The 25,473-nt window shown below is 36.9% G+C and overlaps 1 protein-coding gene across 1 annotated transcript in view; it reads right to left on the bottom strand.

Moving 5' to 3' along the window:
- The window catches only part of csmd3a (CUB and Sushi multiple domains 3a), a 372,265-nt gene that overhangs the window by 297,809 nt on the left and 48,983 nt on the right, over positions 1-25,473 (bottom strand). The window contains exons 3-4 of the mRNA XM_052143551.1: positions 22,905-23,017; positions 5,589-5,783 (exon numbers count right to left, since the gene is read on the bottom strand). Of these exons, the coding sequence (XP_051999511.1) occupies positions 5,589-5,783; positions 22,905-23,017 (308 nt within the window). The remainder of the gene's footprint in view (positions 1-5,588; positions 5,784-22,904; positions 23,018-25,473) is intronic.

Genomic DNA, 25,473 nt, shown 5'->3' with positions numbered 1-25,473 from the left:
CTATGGCTGAATCTAGTCAAGATAAAGGATGCCGACAAGGTCCTGTTCCTCAATGCTCCCATCTCCCAGATCAGCCTATTCGACAACACCATTGAGGACTTTGCCCAGCAGTTCTCAGCGATGAAGAAGCGATGAAGAAAGTGAATTCCACTCACCAATTCCCATTGGCCTTTTCTAAAAGTTCAGAGGTGGTTGGGGCTCTCAAGAGCAACCCCTAGTGTCACTACACCGACACAACGTCTCGTTCCCTCGATAAAGGAACGGAGGTTACAACAGTAACAAGAAACTATATTTTAATTTTGTAGTTTTGCAAGTGTTTTTAGCTGTTAGCATATTTAGGGGTTTCCATGAAAGTTTGCTAACTGGTTAGTTTGGAGGTGTTGTGTTATGCTATTAGCTTAGCTGTACTGTTTTTACAATATGGCATCAGCAGGTTGTGCATACGCGGTAGATTGCCCCAGTAGAGTCTCTTTAGGATTTCCTGTGAACTTTTGTTGCCATAGCAACCAACACATTTTCATCGGTGCATTCACGTCAGCACATTCCACATTGCACAAATAAACAGTAACCAGTTAAAGTGCCCAGATACTCACACTAATATATGTAGCGAATCTGGTATGATAAATGTACACTGTATGGGTTAAAGTGTTGTGTACGTTACCATTGTTGTAAGGGAAACAGTATGTGTAAGCTAGGAATTAAATTAAACATATTTCTACATTACTATGTAAGGAAATTTATAATGGAATCAGTCGCATTTGACAACCGTTATAATTTAGATAAATGACAAATAACTAGAATATTGGTCTGAATAAATTCTCCACCATTAAAATCGTAATACAATCTCTCATTGCATCAGCTCACAATTTCTACTGTAGGGAATTAGCTTTAATAAGATAATTAGGATTAATTCTCTTATTGGAGTAATATTATTCTCATGGCTTATTGACAATAATATTACACACATAGGTATAGCTTTGAGGCGAAATCTTTTAGAAACAGGAATGAGATTATTTATCAAAATACACCACAGTCAAAAATATCTTTAAAAAGGAAACATTAATAATTAATCATAACTCATTATAATTAATTATGAACATTTGGATTGGTTAATAGAATCAACTTGATGTAGCTGAATTAATATTATAAGAAATGTATCTGTTCGTCCAGCGAACACTCAGTATTGATTGTCTATCAATTCTCAGAAAGGATATTTTTCATGGCCACACAAAAATAACTCTTCCTTAGCATGGAGCTGAGATCGAATCGTTAAATTTACGTTGATTTACAAGCAGACCAGAATCAACTCGCAAGAATGTACACAAAAGTTGATTTAACTAAAATATGAACACATAACTAATCTAAACAAAAACATACACACAAAATACTCATACATGGAAAGGGAAAAGTGAAAATAAAATGAAACAGGAACAGAATAGGGGAAATGCAGTTATGAAAGGAGACATTTTGACCATCTGAGAGAACCATCTTTAATTAAATATTAGATCTGATGTTATTTTAATTAACTTCAACTTGCCACTCCTTTTCTTTAAAAAAAGTACAAATCTGGGTTATAGTGAGGCACTTATAATGGAATTAAATGGGGCCAGTCCGTAGATGGTAAAATACCTTTTCTGTGTAAAGTTAAAGCCAATTTTAAAACTTTCTTGCCAAGATGATATAATGTCAACAAACCCTAAAACGACTGTAAAAAATTTGGTTTTAAACAACTTTACAGCGCAAATAATATGTTTTTGTTATTTTTTGTTTACAGAAGAATTCATGTAAGTGCTTTTATAAAATTATAAGCTTCACATTTCTGCCTTTAAACACTCTAAAATTGGCCACATTCACTTCGTTTGTAAGTTCCTCACTGTAACTTTTTTTTAAAGAAAAGGAGGGACAAGTCTAGGTCATTTTTTGTGGTAATCAACATTATGCCACAAATTGAGCTTAACTTGTATTGAACCCTTAATATTCCTTTAATGTTATATCTTTTTATTTTTCTCACACAGAGAGTCCCTCGCTAGGGGATCTCATATTTTGGGGGTCCATGGCATCAAAAAGTTTGAAAGCCCCCGTTCTAATGTTTGTTTACATAGAAAAACAATCAAAAACAGTGACTGAAAAACATTGGTGTAAACAGCCCATAAGGCAGCATCCTAACCAACACACTCTCACGGCAAAATCGTCAGGATTCGTACAACTTTTCTAAATCGTATGATATCGTTCGACTGCATTCATTTTAATTCCTACGAATTTCACTACAGCCAATGACGTCGCTGGACATAGTTTCCATTTAATACGTGACAATTACTTGCTTCTGTCACACAAAACAGCTTCCTATCATGTTTAGACAATCTATTGGTTGGTTTAGTTTAGATAGGGGGTTATATTAATAAGTATGTCCTGAACTTGTGCTTACTTCCGCATTAAACATTTGCACGTGATGAAGTCATAGGAGTTTATGCGAACAACATCATGTGAGACAATACGAAATAACCAACTTGTAAATTATGTGAACATTTTCATGAGATCGGGATGTCCTAACTGAATTGGAACCTCTTAAGTGTCTTATTTGGAACGCTCTACACAGGCAGCAACTCCAACCAGCATGGGCAACCCACAAAATTGTGTTACAACACTCTAATATGCATGAAAATAATAATAATAATAGTACATTTTTAATTAAGTATAAATATGTAAAATAAATGTTTCTCTAACCTTGGTCGCCATATTTCTTGAATTATATCACTAAGCTCAATGCAATGCATTCAGGGATGACCTTTTCTGTAAAGGTTGCTTTATATTTTGGCCAAAACTACGGATCTTAAAAGGTAATCATGCTGCCTAACATGTGAAACAGACTTCGTGTAAATTATATCTTAAAATGCTGTCTACGTAGGATGTTCGCTAGGTTTTAGAGCATAGCTATAGTGTTCTCTGTTATACAGAGTTTACTGAGCAACTTCTGATATTACACAAACCACAGAGCTGAAATATGCAGACATTGACCTATTTAAACAACAGTTCATAGACTAAGTGAGAGTTACAAATTCTGTTTGTCTCCATTCAGCAAACTATAAGATATTGGATTAAAACTAATAACAAGATGAGAGGCTGTAGAGCATCACAAATGTTTCCTGGATTAAACACTGGCCTTAATGAGGCTTTTATACACCAAATACATTTTTTAGTAGCCCTGTTCAATTTAGCCATTAAGCACAAAATATGAAGTTGCAATATTCATATTTCATATATCTTGGGGTTAAAGCATATTTTACCTTTATTCATACTTTAAAATGTAAAACGCTAACCACAATACCTGGGTGCACATCAAATATCCACACATGATAATTAAAGTAACACCTAAATTATTAACTGCGTTTCAGACACAAAGACCCATTTCCCCATGGAACCGCTCGATTGATTGCACCATGAAAAAAGAATAATGCAAAAGATCCGCACAGATTAATAACAGGCACTGTAGGACACTTCATAAATCACCATGTCTAAACCCCAAAAAAGACAAATGGGAAACAGAGAGAATTTTAAGCTCAAAACAGCTTAAAAACAATGCTCATTTGAAATTCAGTTAAACAGAATAATACAGCAGAAGCATCTATCAAAGCCACAGACAAGCAACTCCACAAGATTCTTTTACAAGCCAACATGTTGGTTATTACAGTACAGTATCTGATGCAGTTATACATTGGACCCAAAGGTTTTTTTAGGACACTTAATGTAGGAATGTCATTGCACTTGGTCGGAGAGCTATTATAGAAAAATAGCACAAGCATAAATTTCAAGGCAAAAAAAATTATGAAAAGAAGTTTGTTTGGTTGGTTGGTTTTAAACTATAAAATAATAAATATATAGTTAAAATAAAGATGAAATGCACTTGGACACTTTCAATTGATTCAAAACTCTGATTCAACGATTCATATGCATCATCATTTAAAACATGTTCACAGAAGTCTCCATGTGGCAACTTTTATGCTTTATTGAATATATGTGTAGATAAATATGACTCTATGTGATATATTTCTGCATATAAGCAAAAATCATTAAATATTCTTCCTTGAGTTTATCGAGTGAATAACAATGTGGAAAACATTCATTATTTGTAACTACTTTTTTTATCATATTTTTTTTATTTCAAGTATTTAATGGTAACACATTACAATAAGGCATTATTTCATTCATGTTTCACACATTTTTTACAGCATTTATTAATCTTTGATCATGTAAATTTATAAAAGAAAAATACATTTGATAATTGTCGGTTCATGTTATTTCATATTGTATTAACTAATGTTAATATACACACATTTAGATTGAAAAATTACTAGTATATGTTCAATTTAACATAGTCAAGAATAATAATTACTACAAAAATATATTGTTAATTTGCAGTTCATGTATCCTACTGTAGTTTACTAATAAATAATATTAAATAAATTGTACTAGTAAACAACAACAACAATTTACATTTATATAGTGCTTTTCTAGGCACTCAAAGCGCTTTACATAGTATAGGGGGAATCTCCTCAACCACCACCAGTGTGCAGCATCCACCTGGATGATGCGACGGCAGCCATAGTGCACTAGAACGCCCACCACACACCAGCTATCAGTGGAGAGGAGATGGTAGAGTGATGTAGCCAATTCAGGGATGGAGATTATTAGGAGGATAGATTCAGGCGGGAGTGGGGGGATTTGGGGAGAATATGGCTAGGACACCAGGGTTAAACCCCTACTCTTTACGAGAAGTGCCCTAGGATTTTTAATGGCCACAGAGAGTCAGGACCTCGGTTTAACGTCCCATCCGAAAGACGGTGCTTTTTTACAGTATAGTGTCCCCATCACTATACTGGGGCATTAGGACCCACACAGACCATAGGGTGAGCACCCCCTGCTGGCCTCCCTAATACCACTTCCAGCAGCAACCTTGGTTTTCCCCAGGAGGTCTCCCATCCAGGTACTGGCCAGACTCAACCCTGCTTAGCTATAGTGGGCAACCAGGCAACAGCTGCAGGGTGATATGGCTACAAATAACAAATACAACCTTATTGTAAAGCGTAACCTATTTAACTTGTATTAAACATTTTAAATATGCTTGGCAACAATGGCTATTTAGTCGAAAATATGGTTTGTCAGATCGAATCGGAAAATATTTCAAATAAATAAATCATCCTATTAAGCCATTTCAGAGCAAATACATAAATGCACAGAGATATATAGAATATCCTCAAAACATATACTGAGACACTGTTTTAGCTATTTCAACCGACCCTGGTTAGTTAAAAGTCTTTGTAAACATGGCTCCGAAAAGTAAAGTTAGTTCTGGGAAAAGGTCTAGCATCATTTGTTTGAAGATGCCACTTGCTTTGATATTTTCTCATATATTTTTAAGTGTGGCTTAAATGTCTAAACAAGACGTTGGAGGCACTGCATCTCTTTGACACTCTTCATAAGCAGAGAGGGGCTCATTTTAATAAGAACAACTCTAAAAATCAACCATCTAGAAAATGAAAACAAGTTTCTTCACGTAATTTGCCAAATTGCAAATAGCATTCATATCTTACCTCTGCATATGGGAATAGGAAAATCCCACACGGCTACATTAGACGTGCTGGTGACACAGGTGAGCTGTGCGTGGCCATCCAGCGTGTATCCAGACACACAGTGGTACCGGATTCTGTCTCCCACATTGAAGCTCGTTCCATTCAGGATACCCTTGGCAGGAACTCCTGGATTTCCACAGGAACTGCTTTGAAGTTCTACACAGATGCAAGACACAGATCTGGGTTATTCATGCCATGCAGTCGCCATCGTATATGTTTTAATATATTGGATGAAATATTAATATTTGATCACAATATCACAATTAAGCGAGCATGTACAGTAGATATGTTTCACGGATGTTGCCAAGTTCTAACATGAAAACATGGCAATCTATTAAGAAATATTCCAGGTGTTTCCTATTGTTTTTCATTTCTCTAATCAAAATGTTTCAAAATGTTTTGTTGGGAATATTGTTTTAATTGGTAATCAATTACTTTTTTCTTGTGTGCTTAACAACACTTTAAATATTTCCTGTTAATCTTTTGCAATATCCCTTTAACTAACAAAAGCCGGTTCCTTGATGACATCATCCTCCACAAAGTGACATCATTTTGTTGGGAAAACAACAGCACAAACATCAATGTCAGTATCAGCAATGGATTTGATGAATTATGAGATGGTTTGTCTGTAACATTTGTTCTTGTTTGACCAAATATTGGAATAACATTTAAAAAATATCAAAATGAAGTTTAAATTGACACCCCCATGTAAGATTATCCGTAATTCCTCAGTGATCAATCGTTAACTTTAGCGCTTTATTTCCATCCTGTTATGTCAATAGCCAAGTAGTAGTTGGCAAAGGTAAAGGTTAAGTGTCTAAACTTGACAAGAGCATATTTCTATAAGTCTGTAATATCTTTTATATAGAAATAATTCATTTATATACCAAAATATTAACACAAACTCATTTGTCTTTTTTTCTAAGTTAGTTCAAAATTGAGTTCAAAAGGTACTGCATAACATGACTTTTATTTTATTACAACACCATGGCCCGGCTGATTAGTGTAATTTGATTCTTAATGTATTACTGATTTGTGGAGGTTGTAACAGGCTAATTAGTCGGTTGCCAAGCCTGCATTCATCAAAGAATAAAGCAAAATAGTAACATCCTACTGCAATGAAGTATGTATAAAAAGGATTTGGCAAAAGCAGTTTATTTCTCAACCATCTGAAGTTTGACTAACACGCCTGATTCTCTGACACATTTCTAATCCTCCGGGACACATGTCTGCATATATGATATGTTAAGCTCACTTATCTTTGATATGAACCTCCGCAGATCCGCTCTGAACACCTGCTGCTATAAAACAAGTTCAATTTCGTTCCTTACTGTACATATCTACTGTAAGTTTTGCCCATATTACACTGCTAATATTACTATCAGTCAGCTGATCAAAACCATTCAGCCATTAATAACTAAACACTAGACACTATAAATGTATATTATAGTGCATACTACCGCCTACATTTATATTCCTCCACCTCCTACGTGAAAAATAAATAAATAAATAGTTTCACTTGATGTTTACTAAAAAGAGCATCATTTAATAGAATGGATGAAAACAGAATAGAGCAAAATAGAATAGAGAAGACAACAAAAATACAGTAAAGAACAAAAACAAATAGAATAGAATAGAATATAATAGATGAGAACAAAGAACCAAATAAAACAGAAGAGAGCAGAATAGAATAGAATAGAATAGTATGGATGAGAACAGAAAACAGAACAGAAGAGAATAAACCAAAACAGAATAGAATAAAATAGAATAGAATAGATGAGAACAGAGAACCAAATATAACAGAAGACAGCATTATATAATTTAATAAAATAGAATAGAATGCAATGGATAAAAACAGGGAACAGAATGGAATAGAACAAAAGAGGATAGAATGGGATGAGAACAGAATAGAATTCACCAAAACAGAGTAGAACAGATGTGAATAGATGAAAACAGAGAACTCAATAAAACACAAGGCAGAAGAATAGAAAAGAACAGAATGGAGGAGAACAGAGAACAGAATGTAACAGAACAAATGAGAATAGAATTTTAACAGAGAACAGAAAAATAGAACAAAAAAGAAGACAGCAGAATAGAACAGAATTTAATAGAACAGAATAGAATAAATGAGAACAGAGAACAACATAGAATAGAAACAAACAGAAAATAGAACTGAATAAAACAGAATAAAGCTGAATAGAATACAATATAATGGATAAAAACGGAATAGAACAAAAGACAATAGAATAGGATGAGAACAGAGAACAGAATAGAATAGATCAATACATAATAGAATAGAAGAGAAAATATGTGAATAGAGAACAGAATGTAAAAGAACAAAAGCGAATAGAATTAGAACAGAGAACAGAAAAATAGAACAAATCAGAAGCGAACAGAATAGAATAGAACAGACAACAGAAAAGATAGATTAAAACTGAAGAGAACAGAACAGAATGGCTGAGAACAGATAATAGAATAGAATATAACAAAACAGAATAGAGCAAAATAGAATAGAATAGAACTGAACAGAATCATTGCATTAAAAAGGAAATAGGTAAGTACTTATAGTTCTACCTTTAAAAAAAGTTAAGACTATACTATATGTCACGTTCCTGTGTTGTCTGGCCTATGTTCTCCGTTTCACCTATCACATTCCATGTCACATTCCATGTCACATTCCATGTCACATTCCTTGTTGTCCGGTCCGTGTTTTCTGTTTCACACAGCACGTCAAATTCCATGTCACGTTTTCCTTGTTGTCCGCCCCGTGTTTCACTGTCTGTGTATAAAACTACAATTCCCACAATTCCTGGCCTCTCTCACTGCCTGCACTCTTCATTGGTCTCACCTGTGTCTCGTTTAGTCGTCATTGTGTTTTGTGTATTTAACCCGGTTTGTTTCACCATTCCCCTGTCGGTCTTTGATGTTTGTGGATGCCTGTCTCCGTGCTTCCCCTGATGTTTATCCTGCCTGTTCTACCTTTCATGTTTTCCGTGTTTCCAGGTTTTAGTGTCGTTTTACCCATCGTGGTCATTTCCTTTGTTCCTGTTTGTTTTGTCTCACTTTGATTTACAATAAAGTACACTGCATTTGGATCCAACCCATTGTCTGCCTCCTCCTGCATCGTGACACTATATTAATTTAATGCACTTTCTCGAATGTGCTTTTGCATAGAAATATAAAAATGACTTAAATAAAAGTATTTTAAAAATGACCATGTAAAACCAATAGAAATGTAAAATGATATCTTGGGCAGATGATTAATAGTTTGGAATGATATGGCAGTGCATTTGCTCTATTCACCGAACCATTACTTTCATCTCAATTTGTGCGTTACACTTCTAGACTTAAACAAAGTGTCTTAAAATCCCCTGTCAGTTCAAACCAGTGAGACCATTATCTCCATGTCACTCAATGAGACAGATCCTACTACTCTTAGTCTACCTTTAACAACACAGCTCGCACATTGAGACCAACACTTTACACAAACACATTTTCCATTTGGTTGCTTTCAGAATCCCTGCAGCTTAAACGACAGCGCCTGATTTGATCAAATACTGCTTACAACAAGCAACGCTCACTCTTTTTCTCTATGGCTTTGTTCACCCTGCACGTAAATCCTATTTGTTTATCAAAATCCAGTCTTTAGGACTGACTACCAATGTAAATATTTTTTGCTGTCGGTCTGAAAAGGCCTGAATGTATTCCAGACCGACTTTCTGCATAAGAACACCTATCTAGAAGCGCATCTATCGGCTCATCTCTGGTCACGTCGGAATAGTCCCATCGAGCTTTACGCCTGTGATCTGCGGTAATGGAAGCGTTTCTTGTTCATTACGACAGCTTGGATTGCATGGCTCTCTTTATTATGGCAGACAAATAAATGGCCCAGAGTGACAATGAACCTGGTGTAGTTCAGAGTGTGTGTTGAAATAATACCTTCGAGAGAAGATTTTTTTTTTTCTTCCATCAAAGAAGCAATTACAAACTTGGTCCCTCAGCGAGCTAAAAACTCTAAGACAAACAGAAAGGACAGGACAAAAGCGTCTGTTTGATTGTACTGCGGTGGTCTGACTGATAGGCTGGACACTAGCCGACTGTGACATTTAAAGCTGAAGATTACTTTTAGACAGAGACCATTCCATGTAATTGCTACTCAGTAGTTGTCAATTGTGGAAATAAAAAGCCATTTATCTCAAATACAACTGTGCTTCTCAACTGGTTTTACTTCAGGACCCAGATTTCACATTGGATGTCAGATGGCGTCCCAAAACACATGAAAACATTCTGGTTTTTTTTACATACAAAAGTCAGCAAAAAATTCTTTAAAATCAAAAATACATTACAAGTTTCAGTTTGTGTTCTTGGCAGTCAATCAAACTTTGTTTAGCCTTGTCGCAAGTGCAACTGTATTTAATTTATTCTGGGTTATATTTTCATTTAGGTTGCTTAATTTTGTACATCTACATTTAATCATTTAGCGGATGCTTTTATCCAAAGCGACTTAAACAATTAGGAAGAATACAACATAAGCTATTAATATTACATTTAGTCATTTAAATACCTTTTAGACACTCGAAAGGTACACGAAAACTATTCCCAGATAGCAACATTATTTTGGCCCTAATCTAGCTGCATTCCACCTTGGAGTTTGGCACACATACTGCATGGAATTATGGTAAAAAAAACTGGCCCAAAAGACACTTACTGAATGTAAGAAAGTGCACAAAACTCAGCCACATTTATCCTGTCCCCCCTGCATGCAGCCATAATTGGACCACAACTGTGCCTGATCCCCAGATTTTTGCCAGAAAACAGCCAAACTATTTTCCTCTGCCGCACCAAAACTTGGCCATAACTTATACTACATCCCTAGAAAGCCACCGCAATTGAACCACAGTTATGCCCAAATCTGCAGGTGTCAGCCTGATAAAAGCCTGAACATTACTAAGCACCAAACGTAATGTAATTGTTTAATATTTTATTAAATAGGTGGCAAAAAAAGCGAAGGTGTTTATTCAGGTTAATTAAAACACTAAGATGTCATACATTTGCCTACACAGTTGCAACCCGCATGAAAATAAATACACATATTCAAATCTTTAAAAAAGTGTGAAAATATGTAAAGGATTAAAAAGCTGCAGAAAGATAATATAACAAAAGCAACATTGTACATGGTTTATGAGGATCAGTGTATTTCATAGAATATAATGCCCAGATTTCATTCGCTATTTCCATTTTATTTGTCATAAAATCAAGCCTGCCCTACTTTGTGTGTGTGTGTGTGTGTGTGTGTGTGTGTGTGTGTGTGTGTGTGTGTGTGTGTGTGTATGTGTGTGTGTGTGTGAGAGAGAGTGTGTGAGTGTGTGTCTGTGTGTGAGAGAGTGTGTGTGTGTTGTGTCTGTGTGTGTGTGTGTGTTGTGTGTCTGCGAGAGTGTGTGTGTGAGAGAATGTGTGTGTGTGTTGTGTGTCTGTGTGTGAGAGAGTGTGTGTGAGAGAGTGTGTGTGTGAGAGAGTGTGTGTTGTGTGTCTGTGTGTGAGAGAGTGTGTGTGTTGTGTGTGAGAGAGTATGTGTGTGTGTGTGTGTTGTGTGTCTGTGTGTGTGTGAGAGAGTGTGGTGTGTGTGTGTGTGTGTGTGTGAGAGAGAAAGTTTGTGTGTGTGAGAGTGTTTGTGTGTGTGTGGTGAGAGTGTGTGTGTGTGTGTGTGTGTGAGAGAGTGTGTGTGTGTGTGTGTGTGTGTGTGTGTGTGTGTTTGTTAGTTTTTTGCCTTTCAATATCCAGTTTCACTTGCAGATACATCACATTTCAGAAGTAAAATGGGTTGTGAATTGTTTTTCTTGTTGACTCATGTTCAATCATGTCATGTTTTTTACACTCCTGATATTATTGTTGATAAGTTTTGCTAAATGTAAGTCATATATAGGTGTAACTTCAACTTCGGCAATTTCATGTGCCAAGGGATTTTCTTCTTCTTTTCTTTTTTTTTTTTGTTATATGAAGGTGACATTGAACACTTTAATTTTTTTAAAGACCTTGCCTTTTATGCCTTTCATGCATAGATATAGTTTTAGCCTCAACCCACTATCCATTATAAAAATACAAATTATCACCTATAAAACTGTAATACTGTAAACAAAGATTGAAATAATCAAAACATTTCAAGTATTATTGAGTGAAAATGATTTATTAGTTGTTAAAAAATTACAACTGTCCCACATTTGCGGCTTAATTTCCACCCCACCAAACAATGTGAGTAGTGTCCGTAAAGAGCTTGAGATTAAAGTGATGTTTGAAGAAAAAAAGAAAAGAAATAAAACTCAAGTACAAACTGAATATTTGCATTGGGCGATATGGCCAAAAAATTATCACAATATTCTTTTTTATATTGTTCGATATCAATATTTATCACAATATACATTCACATTAGCACATTGCACATTTTTTTGAATTTCCAAGTTGGCAGAAGAAAAGAAGAAAAAAAATAGATCCTAAACTGTCAATATAGTCTTTCCTTGTCATCCATGCCAGAGATGATGACATCTGATTCATTTCACAAAATTAGAACAGAAATCGATTTGTTTTTCATTAAAGGCTCGTAACATGCTCATTAATTAAGCTACATTTAGAAGGAAACATGGTTATGGTCTAAAGACGCTCTGGAACCACCTCATGTCTACTCACATGCGGGGAAGAGGCAACGCGTGCAGAGCGGAACAGGACATAAATGAAGCATGTTTGGTGCTAGAGAAAAATATTCAAGAATACTTCGCAGTAAGATCAGATCTGGTGTACACAGAACTGTTGATTTGTCGCACTGCTAACTAGATAGGGCTCAACCGTAATCATGATGCTTGTGCCAGTCACTGTACGCCTAATCGTTAGCAAGGCAACTAATGATAGCAACTTCAAACAGCCTGAGAAAGCCGAACTGCTTGCATTTTTAGCGACACGCACCTGATCATCAAGACGTAGAACACAGGCGACATATCGAAAATTACTCAAAAGCTTATCATCCCTATTGTGGATCTTTTATCGCTTTAAATATCAAGATTGTTTTATCGCCCAGCCCTAATTGGGCATCATTTCCAATCAAGCTGTAATATTGCCAAATTCTGCAAAAAGTGTATAAATATTATTTAATTGTGTGTAATTATGATACATAAAATGTTAGCTACTATAAGCAAGACAAAGGAGTCCAGGGGTGGAGCCAGGAGTTTTTCAAAAGGGTGGCCAGGCAGGGGCAAGCGATCAGTCTGTGGTGGCACAGAAATGTTCGTGCAGCATTTTTATATCGTCGGACTGTGGGGTGGGGGGTTACAATGACACTGAGTGAATTACTATGTATGGATACAATGACACCCAGGACAGAGAGGTTTGGTGACCTTGGTGTGCACACATGTTTGTACATTTGTACAGAAATTATTTCACCTCTAAAGAACTAAGTTGTGCCAAAAATGGCACAATTAAAATGACTAAAACAGCAATTGTGAGTGGGGTGGCCAATGGGGTCACCCCCAAGCTCCGCCACTTAAAAAATGCATTTCAGTCGGTGTCATGTCCAACACAAAATTCTATTTAACACAATACAGAATTTGAGATGTGTTGGAACTTTTCATGACATTCAAAAAAATAAACATTTTTAATTACGTAAATCCCCTGTGATGCATGTGCATACACTGTTGGACTTTGTTAGTGTGAACTTGTTTTTAATGAGACTTTCTAGAATTCCAAAGTGCTAAAAGTAGGCTAAAAGTTGAAGAAACATCCACATATATGTAAAAAAGTGCTACCTTGCTAAATCTTTCTAACAGAGCAAGTTAAATTGATTCCAAATAGCGTTTTATGTTGACTTTAAACGCAACACCCTGCTATGCGTGGTCACTGCACTCCCTTGAAGTGACACTCCAAAGACATCTGTCTAAGAAACTATTGATTCTTTTCTAAGAATTGTGTTAGCTCTTTCATCCTGTATTTACCTTGAGATCCATGAGAGTGGACTTTTCAGCAAGGCATCTGATCTATGAAGCATTGCAAGAGAGCATGCTGCTTTACCTGTCACTGCTTAACGCGACAGCTTATTCAATAGACACACACATAAACATGTCATAAGCATCACATGTCGCCTGCCATAACCACTCAAGGCAGGTTATACCTCCACCACATGTGACACATAACATCTCTCTGTCAGAATGAGTGTTGTAAGATGATCTGCATTGGCTGCTAGTCAACTGGCAGGCTAGTGCTTCTAAAGTCCTGTATTTATGTCCAGTAATGCTTTAGGAATGTTCCAGGTTCAATACAAGTTAAGCTTAACAGCATTTGTGACAAGGTGTCGGTTACCACAGAAAACAGTTTCAACTCGTCCCTGCATTTGTAAAATCAAACAAAATATTGCTAATACAAAACATGCTAATACAACTGTCATAAACTTAAAATGCAAATGAAATTAAATAGATAGTTAAAAGATCAATAAGGCCTTTTCAAATGTAAAAAGTAATGACAGACCAGATGTTGGCGTTGTACATTTATTTTAAGGCTCATCAAAGAATAAACGTATGAAACTGTCCTCTTTTTTGACAGACCTGTCTAAAAACCAGATTGTTTTAGAAGGAATCAAACACACAAAAAAACTTTTTTATATATCCTGACATTTCCATCATTAAAGCTGATGTTTGTTTTTTTAATTTTTTTATTTGTTCAAATATTTTCTCCTATCCGAGCTTAATATGCATTGACAACTTAGTTTAAAGCTGACGTGTGTTATTTCTGCGCTACCAGCAGGGCTGGACTGGGAAGAGAATTTGGACTGGGATTTTACATGTCAACTGTCCCAAAAGTGGTTCGTGGGGGGGTGGGGGGGGGGCGTTCTGATCAGCCCCAAGGTGCTTTGGCCCACCGGGAAAATGCCCGGTATGCCAGATTACCAGTCCAGCACTGGCTACCAGCACCATCAACTCCAATTGCAAAGATAATCACTGTTTTCTAAAACTGCTTTCTAATATCTAGGGCTGGGTATTTCCATATTCGGCTTGATTACGATATTTTTATCCAGCTGTGATTTTTTTGCAATTCCATTTGGTGACGATAGTGACGCAGGAATTACACAATACACCTTGAATCAATTTTCAGGTCAAATAAAGTATATTCATATCTTCATGACCTCAGTGCTAAGAGTACAGTGGGTGAACCGCAGAGGTAATTGCTTTAGAATAATCCCAGGAGATGAGCAATTCATCCCTCCATACGTCTAATGACTTTCCCGTCCTTGAAGATGATGGAAGTTTAGCAGCTGCGTTAATGCACCCAACACACTTCAGCACACAGCATATTTCCCTCAGAGACGGTCGCTAGTCTCAATTCATTCAGAATTATTGAGCGTTCCACTGTATAGAAGCAATTAGAAAACACCACAAAAACCTTCACAGACTCCACAGGCACTATAAAACTGACAACTCAAGGATTGTGTGGGTCAAAGAAGAGCATAAAATTTTTCTGAAACATGGGAAAGTCCACCCCAAAAAATATTTACACATCCATAAGTTGTTCCAAGTCCATATGACTTTTTTCCACCCTCCATGAAACACAAATTGAGCCTCTGGAATATCCAATACTTTTCGATTTTAGTAAAAAAAAACAACAAAAAAAACGTATTGGTCTACAACATAAAGTTAGAAATGGATCCAAAATCGAATGTAAAAAGAACAATTTAGCCTAAATACAAGTTAAGCTAGTGGATGCAATCGATTACCAAAGACATTAAAGGGATAGTTCACCCAAAAATGAAAATTCTCTCATCATTTACTCACCCTCATGCCATCTCTGATATGTATGACTTTGTATCTTCTCCTTAACACAAACAAAGGTTTTTAGAAGAATATCTCAGCTCTGTAGGTCCTTACAATGCAAGTGAATGGTGACCAGACAGTTGAAGCTCCAAAAATAACATAAAGGCCACATGAAAGTAATTCATAAGACTCCAGTATTTAAATCAATTTCTTCAGAAGCTATATGATATGTGTGGCTAAAATATTGAAATATTTAAGTCCTTTTTACTATAAATCTCAACTTTTACTTTCACTCTTTGAAAGTGAAAGTGTTTCCCACCCACACTTATATCACTTCAGAAGACACACATTAAACCACTGGAGTCATATGGATTACTTATATGCTGCCTTTATGTGCTTTTTCGACCTTTTAAGTTCTCGTCACATTCACTTGCACTGAATGGACCTACAGAGCTGAGATATTCTTCTTAAAATCTTCATTGTGTTCTGCTGAAGAAAGAAATACATACACACATGGGATGGCATGTGGGTGAGTATACTTATAATGAGAGAATATACATTTTTGGGTGAATTATACCTTTAATTTCTACAAATATTGTGTGTAAAATTTGAAAGCAAGTTACTTGCATAGGAACTTGTAGCATTTAAACTCATGTAAGTGTGACGCTGTTGTTCTACCCCTCTGTACGGGACTCGAACCAAAGGCTACAGCCACTAGTGCACCTCTTGAGGTTAGGAGAGTGAGATTTACACACTGTACAGCTATCTACCAGCTGGCTCCCGTTACACTCACCCCCCCCAAACCTCACTCCCATCCGGGTCACGGCACCATTGTGACACTCTTGTTCTACCCGCTCTGTACGGGACTCGAACCAATGTCTCCGGCGTGGGAGGCGGATGCTCTAACAAGGATGCTAAAGGCTACAGCCTCTAGCGTCAGTCGCTAGTGTACCTCTTGAGGTTAGGAGAGTGAGGTTTGCACACTGCACAGCTGTATACCAGCTGGCTCCCATTACATAAGCATGTAAACTTAAAACTCAAGAAACTGTAATTGTAGTCTTTATTTAGTAACTTTTGTTAGCATTTTTAAAAAAACATTAAAAAATATATTTTCAAGTAAAGTTAATGACTTGAAGCTTAATTTACTAATAATTTGAAAACCACAATTCTAAAAACTCATTGGAACCAAGCTAGTGCTAATTCTCTTACAGATTTGACAACTTCAACCTGAACACTTCTGTAGGCAACAATAAGCAAAGTCCAAAATTTGTGAGAAAAGACCAAGGCTGCTGGCATTTCTGCTTGTGTTGTCATTTTGCGCACATTACCATAAACGCTGTTTAGTCAATACAGGAAATGCTTCGGAATCAATGTTTTGGGATGTCAACATCAGCCCTAGCATTTAGATGACCATGCACTTTGCAGCGTGGCCTGTTCATGCGAGTTTTGATGATCAAGCATTAGTATGTTGATCATGTATGGTGTGGTATTTCCAAAGTAATTGGCATTCATTTGTAGAGCACTGAGTTGCAGACAGAAAGGTGGAGATTCTGAATCTAACTCTTGTGACTTGTAAATGGAAGGCGATAGACACATTAATCAAAACGTACGCAGTGAGTGTCAAACATGGTTTTGGGTGTTCCGATGTGACGTATGACTGACAAGAACCGAAATGAGATTTCTTTCCCTGTGTATGCCCTTTCACTGCAACCAACTCACTATAATAAACGTTGCATTTCTAATGTAATAAAACCATTGGCCGCTTGTTAGTAGGGTTAAGGATTTGAACAAACCCCTAACCCAAAACTTTAGCATGTAACCCATACATTATTTGTGCTACAGATATGAATGTACCAAACTACACAAAACACCCTAGCAACTGCATACCAACACATTAAAACGTCTCAGAACGTTTTATTTTATACCAGTCCCCTGAAAACCATCCTCAACACCCTAGCACTGTTGCGGCAAGTTTTACACAACAAGCACCACTCTTACCTTCTTAGAAAAAGGTAAAAGGTAAAAACAACTTTTCTGCAACAATCGGTGAGGTGTCAATTGGTGTTTCTGAAGTCAATTTGCACCTAAGGACCATTTTCACATTTCAGGGTTTGGAATGCAGAAATACAGTGGCAAGAGAAAGTATGTGAACCCTTTGGAATTTGCTGGTTTTCTGCATTAATTGTATATAAATGTGATCTCATCTTCATCAAAGTAATAAGCATAGATAAGACACAATGTGCTTAAGATAACAACACACAATTATAATATTTCATGTCTTTATTGAACACATCAATAAAGACACACATAAACATTAAGCATGTTTTACAATTCTGTGGAAAATGTAAGTGAAACCTTGGATTTATTAACTGGTCAATCATCATTTGGCAGCAATAACCTCAACCAAGCATTTCCGGTAGCTGCAGATTAGACCTGCGCAATGTTAAGAAGCTTCAGCTCAGCCATATTCTTAGGATGTCTGGTGTGAACGGCTCTCTTGAAGTCATTGCTCAGCATCCCTATTGGTTTAAGGTCTGGGCTCTGATTGGGCCAATCCAAAAGGATTTTTTAAGGCATTGTGTAGTGGATTTATTTTTATGTTTTTAAGTCATTGTCCTGCTACATCATGCAACTTCTACTTGCGCACAGCTACTGTGACATTATCCTGTAGGATATCTTGATAAACTTGGGAATTAATTTTTCCCTCAATGATGGCAGGCACAGAAAAAGCAAAGCAGTCGCAAATCAGGATGCTCCTTCCACCGTACGTCACAGTTAGGATGATGTTTTAATGTTGGTATGCAGTGCCCTATGTATGCCATACTTAGTGCTGCGTGTTCTTCCCAAACAATTCGATCTTAGTTTCATCAGTCCAAAAAAGGAATTCCCAGTAGCATTGTGGAGGGTCAAGTTGGTCTTTGGCAAACTTCAGGTGCACAGTAATGTTGGAAAAGAGCAGCTTCCCATGTAACCATGGCTGTTTAATGTTTCCATATATTATATACTATATAGTAACAGAGATGTTAACCAGTTCCAATGATTCCTTCAGGTCTTAAGCTGTCACTCTATTGTCCTTTTTTACCTCTTTGAACATTCATCCAATCTTAGCTGGACATCCACTTCTAGATAGAGTAGCCACAGTACTAAATCATCTCCATTTATAGAAAATGTGTTTAACAGTGGACAGATGAATATCTAAGCTCTTCAAGTTAACTTTGTTACCCTTTCCAGCTTTATGATAAGCGACATTTCTTAATTGTAGGTCTTCTGAGAACTCTGTTTTTGCGAGGTATGGTCCACATTGGCAGATGATTTTTGCGAATAGCAAACAAAAATTTTTTGAGTGCTTTTTATAAGTAACCCACACCTCCAATCTCATTTGATTAATTGGATGCTAGGTTTGCCATCTCCTGACGCTAATTCGCTTTTTGTCGTCATTAGTCTAGGGGTTCACTTACTTTTTCCACAGCACTGTGAATAAAGACATGAAAGACGATAAATGTTTGTGTGTTGTTAGCTTAAGCACATAGTGCTTTGTCTATACTTGTGACTTTATTGAAGATGAGATCACATTTTATGACCAATTAATGCAGAAAACAATCAGATTTACTGTCATCCCTCAGCAGATCTTTTAGAAACCCCACTGCAGCAGTGGTAACTAGTATTTTTAAACTAATTCCAGGGTAATTGTACACAAAACAATGTTTAAATTTACAATAAATAATATTTGTTCTAAAAATGAAGTTTGCTAGATTTAGGCTGAATTATTAGTTGGAAACGCACAATTACAGTCTGTGAAAAGAGCCAATTGTGACATCTGATGTCGAAAATGCTCCAAGCTGGACCTTTAAAAGCCCATAAACCAATGGTTCTCAACTTTTTGGATCCCCACCCCTCCCCCTCCTATATTCCAATAATCTTTGAAGCCCCTCCATAAATTTAAATAACTCTAACTTCACCTGCTGTAGGTCTACATCTTGATCTTTAAGCCACGTCCACCCTAATATGTTTTTTATTTTATGCATTTATTTTTGCTGTGTTTACACCTCTGATTCATCCACCAAGACATTCAAAAACCTTCTCTAGAGCCGCATTGATTTTGCAACATTTTCACCTCTAATCCACACACACACATCTGAAAATGTATATTCTCAAAAAGGCTCTCTAGTACAGCATACTTTGTAAAATGATGATGTTAGGAAATGGAAAATGCCCCAAATAGAAACAGAGATTTTAACCAGAAATTTCAATCTTCAAAGTTTTTTTGGTATTAGACTATATTAATATCTAAATATAAAACATAATGTCATGGCCCCATGGAAGTTTGCTAAGGCTCCATTGAAGCCCGAGGCTCCCTGGTTGAGAACCACTGCCAAATGGCTTAAACTCTTCATTTACACTAATCTATGGAGATGAATGTGAATGAGCCAAAGCCGTTGCAAATTTCACAGCAATCGCATGCCCTACAGAGTGTAATATCTTGCAAGATTAAAATTCCAAACCCATAAAATACCAAAGAACATTAAACACAAAAGTGTGAGCCCAGCCTGGGCAGTGGGACTGAATAATTCTGCCTGTAAAGACGGAGCAGATGGAGCCACATGCTGTGGTCGGGTCAGGAGGGTAACAGGTGGAGTGAGTGATGGAAAGATGAAGACTGGTTAAGAGATGACTGTCACTGAGGGTGTAGATGACCCAGACACAGCCAGAGACAGAAAATAAACTTTCTCACACAGCACAGCATCTGCTCACTAATAAAACATTATCTTTTGGGTTAGTTGAGTTATTTAGAATGACATGAGTGATCCAAAAATGTTTTGCTGACCTGGGTGGCAGTTAACCAGACACAGACAGAATTAGTTTCTCTACAAATCACAACATTTAAAAAAAAAAAATTGCTTCATGTAAATATACTAATATTCTATATACATTCTCTAACTATTAACCTAGTAATGGCCTGGAAAACATTGTGAACACCCTATCAAGAGCATATTGCAACACCCTAGCAACCACCCAGTTATGCCCTAGCAACCATTTTTAACACACTAGTAACTATGTATCAAAGCACTCTTTAGCAACACCCTAGCAACCACCTAGTTATGCCCTAGAAACCATTTTGAACACCCTAGTAACTGTGTATCAAAACACTCTATATCAACACCTAGAGATCACCTAGTTATGCCATAGCAATCATTTTGAACACCCTACTACCTGCATATCAAAACACTCTTGCAACACCCTTGCAACTGCCTAGCTATGCCCTAGCAACCATTTTGAACACCCTAGTAACTGTCTATCAAGACACTCTAGCAACACCCTAATAATTCCCTAGAAACCATCTTTAACACCTAGTACCTGCATATCAAAACACACTAGCAACACCCTAGCAACTGCCTAGTTATGCTTTAGCAACCATGTTGAACACGCTAGTAACTGTGTATCCAAAAAATCTATAGCAACACCCTAGCAACCACCTACTTAAGCCATAGTAACCATTTTGAACAGACTAGTAACTGTGTATCAAAACACTCTATAGCAACACCTAGAATCCACCTAGTTATGCCATAGCAACCATTTTGAAAACCCTTGTAACTATGTAGCAAAACACTCTAGCAACACCCCAGCATCTGCATAGTAATTCCCTAGCAACCATTTGAACACCCTAATAACTGCATATCAAGACACTCTAGCAACACCCTAGCAACCTCCTAGTGATGCACTAGAAACCATCTTGAACAACCTAGTACCTGCGTATAAAAACACTCTAGCAACACCCTAGTAACCGCATAGTAATGCCCTACACACTAGTAACTGTGTGGAGTGGTGGTGGCATAGTGGGCTAAGGCACATAACTGTTAACATAACTGTTAATCTGAAGGTTGCTGGTTCGATCCCCACAGGCACCACCATTGTGTCCTTGAGCAAGGCACTTAACTCCAGGTTGCTCTGGGGGGGTTGTCCCTGAAATAAGTGCACTGTAAGTCGCTTTGGATAAAAGCATTTGCCAAATGCATAAATGTAAATGTAAATGTATCAAAACACTATATAGCATCACCCTAATCATTTCCTAGAAACCATCTTTAACACCTAGTAACTGCATATCAAAACACACTAGCAACTGCCTAGTCAACCATCTTAGCAACCATCTTGAACAACCTAGTACCTGTGTATAAAAACACCCTAGCAACCACCTAGTTATGCCCTACCAACCATTTTGAACACACTAGTAACTGTGTATCAAAACACTATATAGCAACACCCTAGCAAATGCCTAGTAATTCCCTAGCAATCATTTTGAACATCCTTGTAACTGCATAGCAAAACAACCTAGCAACACCCTAGCAACTGCCTAGTAATTCTCACGCAACCATTTTGAACACCCTAGTAACTACGTATCAAGACTCTCTAACAACACCCTAGCAACTGCCTAGTTATGCCATAGTAATCATTTTGAACACACTAGTAACTGTGTATCAAAACACTCTGTAGCAACACCCTAGCAACCATTTTGAACACCCTTGTAACTGCATATAAAAACCCTCTAGCAACACCTTAGCAATGGCCTAGTATTGCCCTAGTAATGCATAGCAAACCACTCTAGCAACTGCCCAGTAATACCCTAGCAACCATCCTGAACACCACAGTAACTGTGTACCAAAACACTCTAACAACACTCTAGCAACCACCTAGTAATGCCTTAGCAACCCTCTTGAACACCCTAGCAACTGTGTAGCAAAATACTTTAGCAACACCCTATCAACCACATAGCAAGGCCCTAGCAACCAACCAACGATAACACTATAGCAATACACTAGCAACTAACTAGCCCTAGTAACACCCCAACAACCATCCAGAACATCCAACAAATCTTCAAAAAGACTCAAAAGGCTTATAACGTTTAGACAAATCTCTATTCAAACTTCATAAGGCATATAACCTTCAAACTGTTTCAGGTAGGGACTTGTCAAGCCAACATTAAATGTTCTTTCCTTTTCTAATGGAAAATACTGCTAAAACAGGTTCCTCCACATATGCCCCAGTGCACACTATATTGGACCTGACACAAACTCATAATCTGTAAGCAAGCACTTTTACTCATTTCACATGCAAAGAGGATGGCCATATACATGTTGAAGGTTTAAAGGTATAATAGCAAAAGCAAAAAAACAAAAAACAAAAAAAAGCCCATGAAAAATAAATTACAGCTGTATATGATTCAAAAAACCTTGACAAACAGCATACAGTGGACTTCAGGGGGAAATAATGTGAAAAAAGTGTGGAATACGGTCACTGTTATAATAGTTATTATTACTGTAGCATTAAGGAATGCATTTTCACTTTTCTAGCTGTACGCCCACTGCCTGCTGTCAAATCACACACTTCTGAGATGGAAAAACTTTTTAATTGACTGCTACAGTGTACAATTTGCCTCTTTAAATCTAAAGCACATGATAATAGCAGAGAAAATTAAAGGTTGTGTAACGTTTCTCACCTTCATAATATATTTTAAACCCATGGGCGCTTACTGCAAAGTCGCTGGTAAGACGCAGGGAAAAAATGGACCCAGTACTTGTGACAGGCGCTGGAACCTGGAATCCTGTTAACCTGTGTGGGAAAAGAGAAATATTACTCTTCCATGCAGAAAGTAGAGTGGATTCTAATAAACTCAGTGGCCCCAAAAAAGTATTCAGACAAAAGTCACTACTCTGGGGCATTTTTGGGCTGCCACCCACAATTTTTCACACTAAAATGTAAAATCTCAACATTCACACATACTGTGCACTAATTGCAAAGAATTTGTCAAATAAAAAAAAAACTCTGATTTTTTCCCACTAGGTGGTAGAAAGCACTATAAAAAAATATAGTTTTCTCTATCACAATATACAGATCTGAAATGTAGGTGGCGCTCTAATGCATTTTAGCCCTCACAGATGAGCTCGTCCTAGACATTCGGTCAAATTTTCAGTTCAAGCACCACCCTTTATAGATATTATGTTTGCTCGTTGAATATCTTGGCCTCTGAGTGGACTAGAAGCTCAGTCTAGGTGTCATTAGAAATCTGAGATCCTCCCCTTTGTGATGACTGAATCATCAATAGTCTAAAACATTTCTTATGATTTGTTTTGCATGATTTTCCTCCTGGATGGCATATTTTATTCTGGACATCTAAGATTTAGCATTGGATTATTCAGTCAAGCAAGCACACAGACAAGTAAACAATGGCTCGTTTTGTAGGGAACTTCCTAAGGTAAAAGCAGATAAAAAGTTGTTAGCTATCAGCAGCAGTTATCGGAGCATAAAATAGACATTTGTATTTGATGACTATCATATTTCACTTTCGAACTGTGGTATTGGGGCAACACAATTAACTATAGAGTCACAGTGAAAATGAAAGCTTTCATTTGATATATGACTTGTCCATTTATGTGCTATGTGGAGGACTTTTATTGTCATATAAATATTTAGAGGACGATAATTTTCAACATGAATGTTTTGAGGCCTTATCTTTTATTTTAAGTAACACAAATGCTGATTTTTTTTAATGTTATTTATTTATAATGATTATCTCTGATAAATTCAGATTCTAAGCTTTCAAATGATACCTCATATGCCTATGCTTGACATATGTATACAGAGACATTAATGTTTTAAGAGTACCTTTTCGTGATATAGCCATACCATGGGTTCACTCTAAGCAAGGAGAGTCTGCTTTTAGCTTTTATGCCAGCCGCAGCTGGAACCAGCTTCCAGAAGAGATCAGATGTGCTCCTACAGTAGTCACATTCAAATCCAGACTCAAAACACATCTGTTTAGCTGTGCATTTACTGAATGAGCACTGTGCCACTGTGTGTCCGACTGTTTGTACTTTATTTTATTTTATTTTATTCTAAACTGTTTCAATTATATTTATTTTTTTATTCTTATTTTAATCTCTTCTATGTAAAGCACTTTGAATTACCACTGTATATGAAATGTGCTATATAAATAAACTTGCCTTGCCTTGCCTACTAAAAACTGCAAAAGTGAAGTAAATTCATAGAAAAAAGTCACTTGGTTTATTATTTTGATGTTTAATGCAACTATATTAGTAAGGGCGGCTTCAGTGTCAAACTACTTTTGGGGCTACTGTATGTTATTCTTAGCTTGCTTGACAATAGCATTTCCCAGATGTCATGCTTTCTGTGCAATTTTTACCTACTAATTTGTAGTTTAACTCAACAATAAGGAAGAGAGAATGAGGCATTTATTCCCATTTCATAATAACCCATCCAAATAATTGTCTTTGCATAACCGTCAGGCCAGCTTTAACAGAAGGCGATGCTCTGTGATATTGGAATCGAGCTGGGAAAACATCAATGAGCCTCAACAATTTCAAAATGTCATTTTACAAATGTATCATCAGCATTTTTGGAGCTGCTAAACTGTGACAGCTGCAGCAGAGTTAAGTTCTAGTGTGGCAAAATGTTAAATGAGAGAAGTTCATTCCCCACTTGTCAAAAATAACATAAAACAAATACATTAAAGGTGCTGTAAGGAGTTTTAGTTGCTTTGTTGACTTCCACTAGACTTGGCCAATGAATTAGATTGCTCTTCTTGTGACTTCAGTGCCTAAACAGATTAAAGAGCCCATGATATCAAATAATCAGAGCATGTAAACCCAATATGTTCCACCTTGAGCTTGTTGGCTAGTGCCATGGAAATTAAAATGAGCTTCAAAACAGTGGTAGGGTGTTTCTTCAACTTCTGACACAGTCATGTCTTTGACAGAGGTCTGCAACCCTTATTGGACCCAAGAAACCACCTGGTTTTGGGCCGGGATCGGGCCAGTTTTTAAACTATGACTTCGGGTTCTGGTCGTGTTCGAGTTTGTAATTAATGGGGGAAAAATGCCAGTTACACTCAGTGACAGGGCGGAGGGCGGGGCTGGGTCGTGATTCTACACACCCAGTCCCTTATCAGGCTAATCAAGCCTCCGAGAGGGATAAAGGCCGACTGCGGAAGGTGGTGCGACAGAGAGAGAACATGTGTTTGTGTCTTTTGGTTTATTTCTTCATTAAAC

The sequence above is a fragment of the Xyrauchen texanus genome, chromosome 15 (assembly GCF_025860055.1).
Source record: "Xyrauchen texanus isolate HMW12.3.18 chromosome 15, RBS_HiC_50CHRs, whole genome shotgun sequence".
Lineage (NCBI taxonomy): Eukaryota > Metazoa > Chordata > Actinopteri > Cypriniformes > Catostomidae > Xyrauchen > Xyrauchen texanus.
Note: the sequence above shows the minus strand (reverse complement) of the source record. Positions and strands in the feature narration are given on the sequence as shown.